Raw genomic sequence first — 15,359 nt, 5'->3', positions numbered from 1 at the left:
ACTCTGTAGCAACAAGCCAACAACCCCAACTCATATGTTAATATTTGTCACAATTTAATTTACTTGTTAAACTTTGCAATTTTGTCCATTTCACTTTATTTATTTGTCAAACTTGTTATGAGATTGATCCACTAATAACAAGGTATCCGCAGTCAACTTTACCAAGTTTAGGTACAAAACATAAGATTATCACAAGCTCCGATTGCTTCTAGCTTAAGTAATCTCAATTTCATTAATAAATTCGTTTTTGAATGATCACAAAGAAAAAAATTATAATTGAATGTTATACTTGTTGAAAGGCAAATATGTCAGCTATCAGGAGTCAAATATAAAATCAATTAAACAAGCTAAGCTCATTAAGTGGAATAGCTTCTAATTTGAGCATCTGAATTTTATTTAACAATTTAATTGTATTGAAATTGATTACGACAGAAGAAAAAGAAATCTAATTGGTTCAATGAAGTTGAATTATTTGGCAATTAGCAATAACTTCAATTCAACTCATATGTATAAAATATTTCATTGATTTATCATACTTACAACAAATAACTATAATTTGACAAACATAATAAGGGTTACGCTCTCTTTTACAAAATGCACGCCATGCTCAAGTAGTACAAACATCATACACATCACCGCATATATAATGATATTCGCTTGATTATGTTAAGTAACTCAATCCCACCGAAATTAAACAAAGGTCTAAGTACACAAGTTCTTAAAACATTCAAATTGTGTCAATCAAGTTAGTTACTAATACTTAATTAATCACCTAAAAGTTGTATGTTAAACAAAAAAAAAGTACATATGAAACTAGAAAAAGAGGCACTAATTTATGGTCCATTATATTGGCCTACTAAATCAAAAACCAATGATTCATATAATCAAAAAATCATATCGTGGCAAGTGCACAATGTCATTATATAATTTACTTGAAAGGTGCTTCCTCTTTATCCAAAGTCACTGTATTACATAAAATTATTCCAAGAAATGTATTTAATTCCTTGCTTTGCGTATAGTCACATGCCAAATTGTTCTAATACGTAGCGTTTTCTTTACTTCTTCAAATTTTACTACTTCCTACTTGATTTATGGCAAAAACAAGGTATCTATTCTTGCGTACTTTTCAGGTTTGCTTAATTTGTTAAACATAGATTTTTCATAGAGATGATATGCTAACGATGATTAATGTTGATTTCAGGCCCCAAGAACTTAATCACCATATTTGCCAAAAACAAAAATTGATGTAAACCTTGTTTTGTTTTTGTCACTAGTGTCGCGATTACTATAGTTATATGTTAATAACTTGACATGAGTAGCAAAACATTCACAAATCTTATTTTGAAATCACGTATAACATGGGTACATGGCACTATGGCAGCCCAAGCACAGGAGCAGCCTGTTAAATATGTACCATAATGTTCATGTCGTGCAAGATTATTAACATTTCAAAATAGGTCACTAGCAAGGCACAACCCGTTGAAAATGTACCATGTTGTGCAAGATTATTATTAGCATTTCACAATAGGTCATAAGAACAACATGCACACATGTCGTGTTGTGTTTTTTCAATTTTAGTTTCTCCTCATCAAAGTTTTAGGGAATTAGTTTCTTGCTTTGTATTGAATCATAATTAGAAATATACAACCAAAATTTATTGAGATCATTATATAATCACAGTCTATACCACAAAACAGTATAGATCATAACATCCCCTTGATGACGGGTTTAGCCCAGACTCTTATTTACCACCTTACAAATTAGAAATACAGTTTGCGTACGAGACGGTCTATTGTGCTCGTGCCAATATCCATAAATGATGTCCACCCGTTACTCACCTTGCTAACCATGCCAACACACTACAGAATAAAATAGAAAACCAAGCAATAATGGTATAGTGTATATAATGGTTCAAGCCCAAAGCCCAATATCAATCAATCAATACATAACCATGCAAGTTGGGCCACGTATTGTCACTTTCAACTAAAGGCACAAATAACAAGTGTTAATCGTTTACAACAAATACTACTCCGTATATAGCTCCATTTACTTAAACTATGTACAGTTATTTATACTTCCCCTAAGAAATTAAGCAAGGTCGTTTACACTTAATTTTTTGCAAGTATTTTATTTTTAATTTGATTCATTAATACCTTTAAATGCAAAGAAAAGAAAATTACAACAAAATAAAAATAAATAAGTAAAAATTGATACATACAAATTTTGATCCATGACTTATATGATTATCGATAAAGTACAAGAAGACATCGTTAGGGCTGTTCTGATTTACTGAACCGAGCTGAACTGAACTGAACTAAACTGTTTATGAGAGAAGAAACTGAACTAAACTGATTGAAGCTGAACATAATTGAAATTAAGCTGAACACTTGAAGAGAACAAGCCGTTATACTTGGCGCCTTATATGTGAATTTATCACCAGTCCTCTGCAGTTTACAGATGTACATTTTTGTCTATAGTGCATGCATGGAATAAAGACTATGAACTAACCAGTTACTCTTATCGATCTATAATAACTTTTGAAAATACTGTTAGATACATACTTTCCATATGCTTTGAAAATTACTTACTCTATTAAACAAAACATAATTAAATAGAAGGTTGTATTTAACAACTTAAAAGCACTCTGCCGTATGATGCGATACTATATCATATTTGTGGAACAGAAATATATGGCTTCAATTCCCAAACAATGTTATACTTCCATTGTTTTTTAGATGAAACACTTCTAAATTTACACTATAGAATCTCTATTTTTGGTGAGTTGTTTGTAATGAAAAAACTTAATCACCTGTTTTTTTTATTTTTTTTATTTTTTTAATTTTATATTCATCTTGACCTATACCAACTTTTTATTTTATTTTATTTTTTTTATCATATTTTATTTTTTTTTTGATGAATTGACAAGTGGAAATGTTTATTCATCTGCGTAGTATATAATATAATTACGGAGGAAGTATGTATTCGGTCAAAGATAAATAAACAAATAAAGCAATAATGCAAGTTTAGTGGAGCCGTGGAGATTAGCAGATTGGTAATAAGTTCATCTCTTTAAGCTAGTTTGTGATTTAAATGAGTCTTAATTTCTTATAATCAACCCCTCTTTTTTTTTTTTGGTAATTTTGAATTTTTTGTTCAATAAGTTAGTAGCTAATTTCATATTTTAGCTCAAATGATCAATCTAGTAGGTAGGAAATTTTCTAAATGGTAAATAAGTCCCTAACTACAACTATATCCAATGATATACAAAAAGGATCTGCTTGCAAATTAATCAAAATTGCAAGCATGTAGCTTACCATTGGAGTGGAAAATTTGATGTAGTTAGCTAGATTAAGCAGCCTTGCTTAACCAAGCTACATTGCTTGTTTTTCAAAGAAAAATTATCCACATAAATATATAAATTTGTATATGACATGTGTATAAATAAACTAAAGCTAGCTACTATTCGTATATGACATAACCAAGCTAGCTACTTTATTGATTAATTTTTCTTTTGAGCTACAATATGCTATAGCTAACCATCAAAGCGTAATTTGTAGCTACTCTTGTCCAAAAAAAAAAAAAAAAAAAAAAAAAAATTTAATTTCTTGCTACAAAACATACCTACTCGTAATATTTGATGTAGCAAAGTAAGCTACAAGGTAATAAAGATGCTCTAAGAAACTTACTTTGTGGCTTTTAATGTTTATTAACTTTGAGCTTGATTAGATCACTTTCAATATTTGTTCTCAAAATATCTATTTTAATATTTACAAATTGATAATGAAATTATATTAATGGTTGAATTGAAGTAGTGCGTACGTGGACAAACATAAAGTCGAAACGGTATGTAAAATTACTTATAAATAAAAAGCATTATTTTTTCATTAATTAAAAACGATTACAATCAAATAAACGAGTGGTACAAGATAAAAAGAACATCCATAGTTTGCCATTCAATTTTATCTATGAAAGCTTACACAACAAAAGGTGAACCTTGTAAAAGCTAGCTTGAGGCCGGTCTTTTTACTGTTTTTTTTGCCCTTATCTTTATAAATAGAGCGATAAAAAGGACCAACAAATCATCAATCGACAACAAGGGCTTCCAAATCATTGATGAAACTATCAACGTTACCACGCATATAACCGGGGTCTAGTAATTTCTTCCTCCAAATTTCATGATTTTTCTTAACCAAAATACCAATTTCACTATCTTCATCCATCACAGATTTAACAGCTTTACACAAACTATCTTTTGAAACCCATAATCCATCTTCACCTCTTTCTACTTGGACAGCCACTTTGACTTCTTCAACCATTATTTTACTATATAAAATCTGATCTGGCATTTGTGGGACCAACACAATTTGACTTTTACTCAGCATTGACTCCCATATACTTCCTGATCCACAATGGTTCACAAAGCATCCGACCGAGGGGTGTGCTAGTATTTGTGTCTGTTGCACCCACTCCCCCGTCACAACCCCTCGATCACCGACCCTCTCGATGAACCCCTCGGGTAATGCCTCCTCCACGGTTGCATAACCCGCGGGGGGCTTCAACGCGACTAAGAAGGGTAGGTTTGTCATTTCAAACCCGAGGAGTATCTCTTGGAATTGTGCCACGTTAAGCATGATTTGACTCCCAAAGGCACAAAATACCACCGAGCTTGGCGCGAACCGGCCTAGCCAGTCGGCCCAACGAGTGTCTAGATTTACCTCTTTAGGCACAGGGAGGTCTAGGACTGCGAGTACGGGTTTGTTGTTGTATAGGCTAGATAATTTGTCACAGTACTTACCTTCTATATCACGGCAGGTTTTAATAGCAATAACATCACTACACTTGAGTGCAGTGGTGATCCTTTGGTGGAAAGTAACCCCCTCACCGTGAGGTTCGTCCAAGAAGCCGCGGTGCTTCTTTGGTACCAAAGACGTGACCATGGTCGAAGGGTGGCCAGGGAGAGTACTACAAGTATTCTCCTCGGCCACCTTTGGTGGGTCGTCCCAAGATGGGACCATATCCATGGACAAGATCGAGGCATAAGTTACACAATAAGTAAGACACTTTGCCTTGATCCCAGAGGCTGAAACCGCCTCTGGGACCCAATAGGCAAAGTCATAGACAACAAGGTTAGGTTTAATTTTATCAAGGATGGACTCAAACTCGGGACGAAAACGGTCTAAGGCTGTGGCAAGGTGGGTTTGAAGATTAAAAGGTATATCTGAGAGCGTTTGAGTGCCCGGAGGTAGTGGGTCGACGTGGGGAACATCGATGGATTGGATGGTAACAAGAGATGGATAAAGATTTGAAGATTGTAACAAAAGCTTAGCCTTGTTAGGGAGTAAAAGAGTGACACTATGACCTCTCTCGGCAAGTATATTAGCAAGGTGAACAAATGGTGTTGCATGGCCCATTGCAAACCATGGAAACATCAATACTTTTAAGTTTAACTTCTTTGTTTCAATTTCCCCCATTTTTTGTTGTTGTTGTTTATTTATTTTGTGGGATGGAGTTCAATGGTAAACTAGTTTGTTTTTATATATGCAACTCTATGTCTCTTCTACGTACCTACCCCTTTGTAATTAATACTGTAGAATATTTGGTAAGTGTATAAATTTCTTAGGACCATAAACAATGAACGACCTAGCAAGGTATAGCAGCTACCTCTTGTGAATTATGTAGACATATATTCTGGCGCGCTAAGCCTATACGTCCTTTGTCAGTACTATAACTCATATTAATGCGGTTTACATAATTAGTTACACTTTATTTTCACGTCTTTCAACATTAATATTTGTAAATATTTATTGATAAATTATTACCAAGTATTTAAAATTTGAGGGTTTGGTTAGTAAAGTACTTGTTTACATGAATTAATTAATTAACAAGACTTTGTATGATTTATTATAGGTACGGAGTAGTATTTAGATAAGGCCAGGGCTTAATGAGTGGCACTCTACTCGATCAAAATTTCGAATATGATAGAGTAATTAGTTTTGTGAAATGGATGGAAGTATACACTGCAACTATGGCTAGCTACAGCAAAAAAAATAAAAAATAAAATAAAAATCCTCCTTAAAATTTAATAAATTACCAATATTATTCAACGCTTGAAAGTAGAGATGGTTGGTAAGGGAAACCTCCTACTCCCAAACATATGTAGTTGGTGGGGCTTGATCAAGTTCCGTCCCCATCAACTCCATCAGGCTTTTAAATGAACAAGTATTACGGACCGTAAGCTTAACTATGAGGTGTATGAACAACTTTATCTAAATCCGGACAGAGAGAGTTACTAATAATTTGCGGTATTAGCCCGGCCCGTTTGATGATTTCCAATATTAATCTTGATCAAAACACCATGAGCAGCAATTAAGCAATATTCTGTCAGTACTGTTGAGCTGTCGACGTTTTCTCATTCAATAATGTTGAGCTAATGTTGTTGAAAACATTTAATACTCCGTATATATCTTGGTGGCAAGATTACGAGGAAGAATATTATGATTAGATTCACACATACAATAATAAACATTGTCTAGATTCTATCTCAATGGACAATAACTACTTTGGTAGGGCTATTGAAATAAATCTTTAACTTAAAAATCTAATTGTGTTTTGAAATTCATTATGATATAATAACGGTATCCCGGTTGTACTTGGAAAATAAGTTGTGATATAAATATATTGTCCGGACTATTTTGTGGTAGGTACCTACTATATGAATATATACGAGTAGTATGTACTCTGTATCTATAACTATATTCTTCGAACAAGTAGACGAAGTAGTGATTTATAAACCGGACATGGCATGCCTTCGTATGGATCGGATTAATATGGTACGTCTACTCACAGTCTCACGTACACAACTATGATACAAGATGAAGTCTGGGACCCCAGCTGATTCTGGAGATTTTCTATGAGTACGGTAAGACGAAATTGGAGATAGCATCTGATACCAAAAAAAAAAAAAAACCCTTTAAATTTGTTAGACGGGGTGGTATATGCCTTGAACATGGATGGATCGGAGCAGCCAACTAGCTAGTCAAAGGCTCGCCGCGACCAGCAAAAGGTGGTGCAATTATCTGAGGTCTATCGGCAAATTTTGGCTTCCTTGAAAACGGGATTTTATCAAATTATGGATTCACTAGTACATTTGATCCTAGTAATAGAATTATACGAAAGAGCATGTTTTACAAATTAGAGATGGGTAGAGCAAGCTTAATTAAATTACGAAGTATATTGATGTGATTCTATGAGTATATATATGAGTAAGCAATATAATACGACTTAATACATTTGACTAGGTATATTAATTAGTTAGGAATTAGGAAAATACTTTAACTTTCAACCTAAAGTAGTAAATTAAGGGATTACACAGTAACTAATGGTATGATCATTATCCTTTACACCTAGTCACCTAGTGTGTTCATGATCATTTAATCCTCACTACTACGTACCACAAAAACCAATGCCTTTAGACACCTCTCTTTCTGGACAAATGGACAATAACACAATATATTATATATCACTTCTCTGCATAGTTATGTACTGAGTAATAATTTTATTGTACAAGATTTCGCGTGTGAATGAGAATTTTCAAAGATTTAGGGAGAGTTAGCATTACTAGTTTAATTTATCACAATGATGAACCTTTATTTTACTCACAAATTTATATACGTACAAATTCATTTTTATTACCATTATTTATGATCACCTGCAAAAATGTGCCATTAGAGATATACTCTGTATATCATACATATACATTCATACTCCATACAATTGTAGTTGTAATCCTTTATGTTGCTAAAGTAATTAATGCTTTGGTGTATGTATATTTATGGTGAAAGAGAAAGTTCAGCTCTCACATACGGCATATTTGAGTTGCAATGAAAGGTACAACCGTACAAGGGCCTACAACCATACTGCATATTTTAGTTCCAATCAAACTACATTCGTTTGTATATGTTTATCTCATTCCCCATACAATCTACGTTAAGTTGCTAAACATTGTTGTTTTAATATTTTTTTATTATTATTTATTTATTTATTTATTTCATTTTTGGTTATGGGAATCTAATTCCTATAGGCATTTGTATGTAATACATTCAAATTAAGGGCTTGTTCATATTTACTTAATTTCAGTTCAGTTCAGTTCAGTTCAGCTCCAATCAGTTCAGTTCAGTTCAGCTCTTAATTTCCCTCTCACATAAAATATTCATTTCAGCTCAATTCAGTTCAGTTCAGTTCAGTTCAGCTCCAATCAGTTCAGTTCAGTTCAGTTCAGCTCAGTTCAGTAAATGTGAACAGACCCTAATAAATCTCCACGTCAAATTTCCTAAGAAGGAACTTAGTTGTTTGTTGTTATCAATCATCAATACTATATACTAAAGTAATCACCAGGAATATTCTAGAATTACACGAGTCACGTTTACATTAAAAAATTTTCCTCCAAAAACTTTTAATTTTTTATAATTATTTTCCTTAGAAATAAAAAGATAATTGATAAAAAAAAATAAACAATATTTTTCAAAAAAAGAATAAAAAATATATATATCCTAAATAATAGAACAATAACAACAAATTAAAATAAATAAAATATTTAAAATATACACAATCTATAAACAAATACAAACTTATAATAATATTTAAATGTAATTTTTTTCCTGTGAATATCCGAACGTTGCTCGGGCAAAGAACTAGTATGAAAGTAGTTGTTAATTATGAGAATTTTGAGTTAGCGAGCAAGGGTGGGCAGTGAGCTTGCTTTAATTGTTTACCGAATTGGCTAGCTTAGCAAAACTATTTACCATAATAGCTACTTTCAAATTCTAATTTCAAAACTAGCCATATACTTGTTTGAGGATTTGGTTAGTAAAGTACTTGTTTATATGAATTAATTAACAAGATTTTGCATGATGATCGTATTTAGATAGGGCTTAATGAGTGGCACTAATCGAACAAAATTCGAACATTGAGTAATTACTTTTGTGAATGGATGAAAGTACGATACATCATTCCTAATTTACCATAATATGTACTTCGTAGTAGTATTAAAAGTAGCCATAGCTGCAGCAAATTAAAAATCGTGTCCTTCAAATTTAACAAATTACCACAATTATTCAAACACTTTACTAAGATTACTGAATTTGAAATGATTTGTGATCAATTTTACCGGTATGTACTACCATGACGTTACACATGTACACCATTACTAAGATTAAATGACAGGAGGAGTAACTAATAAACTGCGGTCCTAGCCCGTTCGATGATTTCCAATACTAATCTTGCTCAAAACACCATGAGCAGCAATTAAGCATTATATTATAGCTGTCGACATTTTTTCATTCAATAACTAGTGTGTGCCTCGGGCGATGTCCCGGGACCCGGATTGATAGTTTGTGTACTTTTTTTAATTTTATAATTATGTATTTGTATAGTTAGTGTGTGGTTCGGACATTGCCTCAAGTGTTACTTTTTTTTTTCCCTCATATGTATTTATATTATATTCTTGTGAAAAATAGATGAATAATATTACCTTAAATTTACGTAATAAGTGAAAGGAATATACAATATTGTATGTGAAATTTGAAACTTAATTAAAAGCTGGTTGAGATGGTAACTGCATTACTATTATGTATAGGAGGTTTTAGGACCGAGTCTAGCTCAAAGCATGTTTTATTTTGTTAAATGAGGTGACAAACTTTATGTTGTGAATATACTTTTGGATGATGACGTGGCATTATGTCATGACACTTATACTTTGAAGAGTGCCACGTGGCACCATTCCTTTAAAAGGAAAGCCTTTTAATATATAGTACTCCCTCCGTTTCATAATGTTAGTCCCATATACTATTTTGGGCGTTTCAAAAAGATCTACCCATATTGAATATATCTCATTTATAACTTGATTTTTTTTGGAATTAATTGATTGTGGATTGATGACATGACTCCAAGTAAGGAAATTTTTGCCTTAAATTATGCAATTATGACTTGTGCTTTCCTAATAAAAAATCAAAAAAGTCAAATAAGGTAAACTAATTATGAATTATGTTGTACTTTAATGTTAGATTCCAAATATATTTGTTTACTTATTTTATGTGATTGATTCCATATGGAACTAACATTATGAAACGGAGGGAGTATAGATACTGAACAAATGTTGTTGAAAACAATTAATAAACACCTAATGGCAAGAGTACAATAAAGTATATTATGATTAGGATCACACAATGAAGATTATTTAGATTCTATTTCAAAGCTAAGGATAATAACCATTTTGGTAGGGCTATTACGGGATCAGTTCTGGGCGGTTAGGTTCCAGTCCCCTTCCAATATGTTGTTGCAGGGAATCGAAAACAGACCTTCTCTAGTCCCTACTAAGTGTAGTCTCAATCACCACTACACTAACATCCAATTGTGTTTATAATTATATTCTTCGAGCAAGTAGACGAAGTCTAGGACCCCACCTGATTCATCTGTTAGACGGGGTGGTAGTGATATGCCTTGAACATAGATTGTACGGAGCAGCCAACTAGCCAAAGGTGGTGCAATTATTCGAGACACTAGGGCCTAGGGGTGAATTTATATGAGGTCTTTCGGCGAATTTTGGCTTTCTCGAAAACAGAACTCATTATGAATTGCAAATCATGGGTTCACTAGTACGGAGTACATTATTTATTGAGATATATTTAGGAAATATTAGGATATATTTGTTTAGCATATTGTGTGCTAGTATATCTTTTGGTATATTTTATCTTTGGTTGTTTTTTTAATCCTATCACAAGAGGGTTGATCTTTGTATTATATAAGCTTTGGCAAAGTCATTAATGAAATCAAGCAATTACGTTCTTAATATTTAGTATGGTATAAGAGCCAAGGTTTTTTTTACAATTGATTAATTATGGCCAGCGGTGACACACCACCATCGCCACCACCACCAAAAATTGAAACAAATTCACCCTTTAATCTAGGGGCGCATGATAGGCCCGGGGATTTCATAACTCCGATAAGATTAAAGCTTGATAATTTTGATGCTTGGGCTCACGCCATATACGTGGCTCTTTCCTCTCGACGGAAGTTCGGATTTCTTGATGGAACTATTACAGAGTTTATGCCACCTGCAACTCCGGAAGATTGAGTTGTGGTTCATTGTATGCTTGTTTCGTGGCTCATGAATACGATTGACCCGGAGGTAAAATCTATGCTTTCTAATAATGACAATGCGAAACGTTTGTGGGATGATTTACATGAAAGATTTTGTATCGTGAATGGTCCTCATATTCAACACTTAAAGGCACAAATTATTCGATGTGAGCTACCTAAAATTATGACTGTGGCTATTTGTTTTAGCAAGGTTTTTTGGGGTGAATTTTCAAAGCTTGAACCTTTAATTCATTGTAAATGTGGGAAGTGCACTTGTAATGTGGGTAGGCAACATGAGAAACATCGTGAGGATGATAGGTTGCAAAAATTTTTGCTTGATCTTTGTTCTGAGTATTATGCTCAAACAAGGTCAAGTATTTTATCTCAAGACCCTCTGCCTACCTTGAATAAAGCCTACCAACAAGTATCCCAAGATGAACTAGTTCGAGGTCTTGATAAAGGCCGAGAAGAACCTCCACAGGCAGTGGGGTTGGCTGTCCATACAGGTGGGGTTGGTTGGGGCCGTGATGGCTCGGGTACAGAAGTGCAAGAAAGTTGGCCACGAGACATCGAATTGTTGGTCTGATAAAGTTTGTAATTATAGCAAGAAATGAGGTCATATTGAAGCTAAGTGTTTTGAACTTCATGGATACCCACCTAACACGGGTGATGGCAGCCAAGGGGGAAGTCCACGGGTGATCGTGGTCAAGGTTCGGTCCGAGCTAATGCAGTCTTGGGTTCGAGTGCTTCTTCAACAAGTACTCCCTCTCAAGGTCAAGTTTTTTCAAGCAAACAATGGAAGATAGTACAATTACGGGTTTGTTCGGTGAATGGTAAGTTTGATGATTCGTCTTGGATTATTGATACAGAGGCAACTCACCATGTTACAGGAGAAAAAGCTTGGTTATTTGATACATAGGATTTTGAGTGTCCTATTGGTTTACCTAACGGGGCCAATGTTGTGGCTTCTTTAGTTGGTTCGGTTCGTTTATCGGACAAGATTACTCTCACTAAAGTCCTCTATGTTCCGCTTTTGAGTAGTAATTTGCTTTCAGTTTCACAACTCTCAGATGATCTCAATTGTATTGTCCAATTTAACCCTTATATGTGTGTCATACAGGACCAAACGAAAGAGCTGATTGGAACGGGAGCTAGGAGAGACGGATTATATTATTTTAGCAAATCGGATTTGGTGCATCATGTTGGTATTAGTAAAGCGACCTCAAATTTGGAGTTGTGGCATCGTCGAATGGGGCATCCTTCCGATAAAGTAGTTAAGTTGCTTCCTCATGTTAGTAGTAATAAAGATTGTCTAGATATGGGGTGTGAAGTATGTATGCGTGCTAAACATCCTAGAGACAAGTTTCCTTTAAGTGAAAATAGGGCGTCTAGAATTTTTGAGAAAATACATTGTGATTTGTGGGGTCCATATCGACACGTTTCGTCGTGTGGAGCTCGTTATTTTTTTACTATTGTTGATGATTATTCGAGAGCAGTTTGGATTTATTTATTGGTTGATAAAACCGAGATTTTTAGAATGTTTTTGGCCTTTGTTGCAATGCTTGATCGACAATTTTCACAAACCATGTGCAAAGTGATAACAGTATTGAGTTTAATTGCTTGCATGATTATTTTGTTGCTTCGGGTATTATTTTCCAAAGCTCTTGTGTCGGAACTCCACAACAAAATGGGAGGGTTGAGCGCAAACACAAACACATTCTTAATGTAAGGAGAGCTTTGAGATTTCAAGCTAACTTATTTATTTTTGGGGTGAGTGTGTTCTTGCCGCTGCTCATCTTATTAACCGTACACCCACACCTCTACTCCAAAATAATACTCCCTTCGAAATTCTTTTTCATAAAACCCATTCTTTTGATGTAATCCACACTTTAGGTTGTTTGTGTTTTGCTCATAATCAGAAAACGAACGGTGATAAATTTGCAAGCCGGAGTAGGAAGTGTGTTTTTTTGGGGTATCCTTTTAGGAAGAAAGGATGGAAAGTGTATGACCTTGAGTCAAAAGTTTTTTTTGTCTCTCGTAATGTGAAATTTGTTGAGGAAGTGTTTCCGTTTGCTACACCGGATGATGTAAATATTGAGTCCATGGATTTTGGTTAAAATAATGATGTACATGATGGTTTTTTGGGGTATGACGTATTTGAGGAGAATGTGGTGGTTGATTAAAGATGGGCATGGGCCGTGCCGGCACGGGCCCGGCACGGCACGGCGGCCCACTTGTGGGCCGTGGGCCGTGCCGTGAACAAAAATCTGGGAGACGGCACGGGCACGGCACGAGGCACGGTGGCCGGCCCGTGGGTCGGCACGCCGGCACGGCACGCCAGCACGACACGTGGCACGGCCTGGCACGACACTGGTAATTTAATTTTTATTATATTTATTGTTGTTTTTTGCTAAATTAATAAAATTATTTATATAAACTTAAACATGATTAGATAAATAATTTATATAACCTTAATTAAAATAAAGTTGTTCAAAACAAAATATATTAACATTAACGTAAACATAAATTAATAACATTATTTATATAAAATTAAGCTGTACTAAAAAATATTTATATATCGTTTTTTTATTTACGTTCATTTTTTAAAAAATTAAAAAAAAAGTGGCACGGTTTGGCCCGCGGCTCGGCACGGCACGGCCCGCCAGGCACGTGGGCCGTGCCGTGGGCTGGGGTGTGCCAAATTTAGGCACGGCACGGCACGACACGCCCACCATCGCGGCACGGCCAGGCACGGCCCGCGGCGGCACGGCACGGCCCGTTGCCCATCTTTATGGTTGATAGGGATGAGATTGTTGATACATTGCGGGAATAGCAAGGGGACATGACAAATGGCCATATTGAGCACCCTATTCCGCCCCAAACAGAGTATCCCGCGACCAGGCTGCGGGACACAGCACCCAGTCGCGACCTGGCCGCGGATCAGACTACCAGGCCACTTTTACTGCCCCAAACAGAGCAGTCGCGGGCTACTGCTCCCAGCCGTGACCTGGCTGCGGACAAGACATCCAGGCAGGTCGAAGGTAGCAGCACGGGGACAACAGCTGGGGTGAGCGAAGACAGATCCTCGGCAGATGCTGCCTACAGCAGCGGCTTGGCAAACGCTGCCCACAGCAGCAGCACAACACCGAAGTTTCTTAGGGCATGTACCGGAGTTTCTAAGCTTTACTTTGCTTTGCGTACTTGTCCTCCTAGTACTTTTGAGGTGGCTTAGCGCAATTTCGACGAGGCTCTTCGATTTTCCTTGGAGCGTATTGTTACTGTTTCAGGACCTGGATTTGACGATTGGCAGTGGCGGCTTGCCACCTTACCATTTGCGTTTGGCGAACTTGGTGTTTATTCAGTAGGTGATGTTCGTCATTATGCTTTCTTGCCTCTCGGTTACAGTCTGTTGGGTTGCAGTCAAAGCTTCTTCGGCCTGGCATTGATGGTCTTGGTCGAGCCTTCGCGGATGTGTTGCTTTTGTTTGATGAAACAGTTGAGTATGACATTTTGAGTAATCCTAGTGAGGTCACTAATATATCTCAATATTTAGCAATATTTATCTTTTGGTATATTTTGTATTATATAAGCTCTGGCAAAGTCATTATTGAAATCAAGCGATTACGGTCTTAATGTTTAGTATTATTTAACCCTGGTGATAGAGTTATGCAAAAGTGAATGTTGGAAAGATTAGAGATAAGTAGAACAAGTTTAATTAAATTATATTTGATGTGATTCAATTTAGAGAATATTTAATACTCCCTCCGTTTTTTAATACTTGCTCCATTTCTCTTGGGCACGTATGCCGATGCTAATTTTTGATCAATTATATCTTTAATTATCAATAAGTAAAAATTCTAACAATTAAAAATTAATAATCTATTCATTGATACGATTCCAACAAGTACCCAAGACTATATTTTTTCTTATGTATAAATCACAAACATTAGTCAAAGTAGCACAAATGAATAGTGTAAAGAATAGAAATGGAGCAAGTATTTAAAAACGGAGGGAGTACATGAGTAAGCAACTAAGCAATATAATAAGACTTAAAACATTTGACTAGGTAAATTAATTATGTAGTTAGAAATTAGGAAAATACTTTAACTTTCTTTCTAAAGTACTCCCTTCGTTTCAGTTTGTTAGTCCCATATACTATTTTGGGCATTTCAAAAAGATCTACCCATATTGAATGTATTCCACTTTTAACTTAGTTTTTATTT

The 15,359-nt window shown here is 35.1% G+C and overlaps 1 protein-coding gene and 1 pseudogene across 1 annotated transcript; one reads left to right on the top strand and one right to left on the bottom strand.

The window, feature by feature from the left end:
• Positions 1-3,853: 3,853 nt before the first annotated feature.
• On the bottom strand, positions 3,854-5,523 carry LOC145602213 (UDP-glucosyl transferase 79T1 pseudogene; annotated as a pseudogene).
• Positions 5,524-11,164: 5,641 nt separating this feature from the next.
• LOC145600697 (uncharacterized) lies at positions 11,165-11,722 on the top strand. The gene has a single exon (XM_081656577.1). It carries the CDS (start codon positions 11,165-11,167, stop codon positions 11,720-11,722), a length of 558 nt encoding a protein of 185 aa, XP_081512703.1.
• The last annotated feature ends 3,637 nt before the right edge of the window (positions 11,723-15,359 follow it).

Source organism: Chenopodium album, chromosome 21 (genome assembly GCF_948465745.1).
Source record: "Chenopodium album chromosome 21, dcCheAlbu1.1, whole genome shotgun sequence".
NCBI lineage: Eukaryota > Viridiplantae > Streptophyta > Magnoliopsida > Caryophyllales > Amaranthaceae > Chenopodium > Chenopodium album.
Note: the sequence above shows the minus strand (reverse complement) of the source record. Positions and strands in the feature narration are given on the sequence as shown.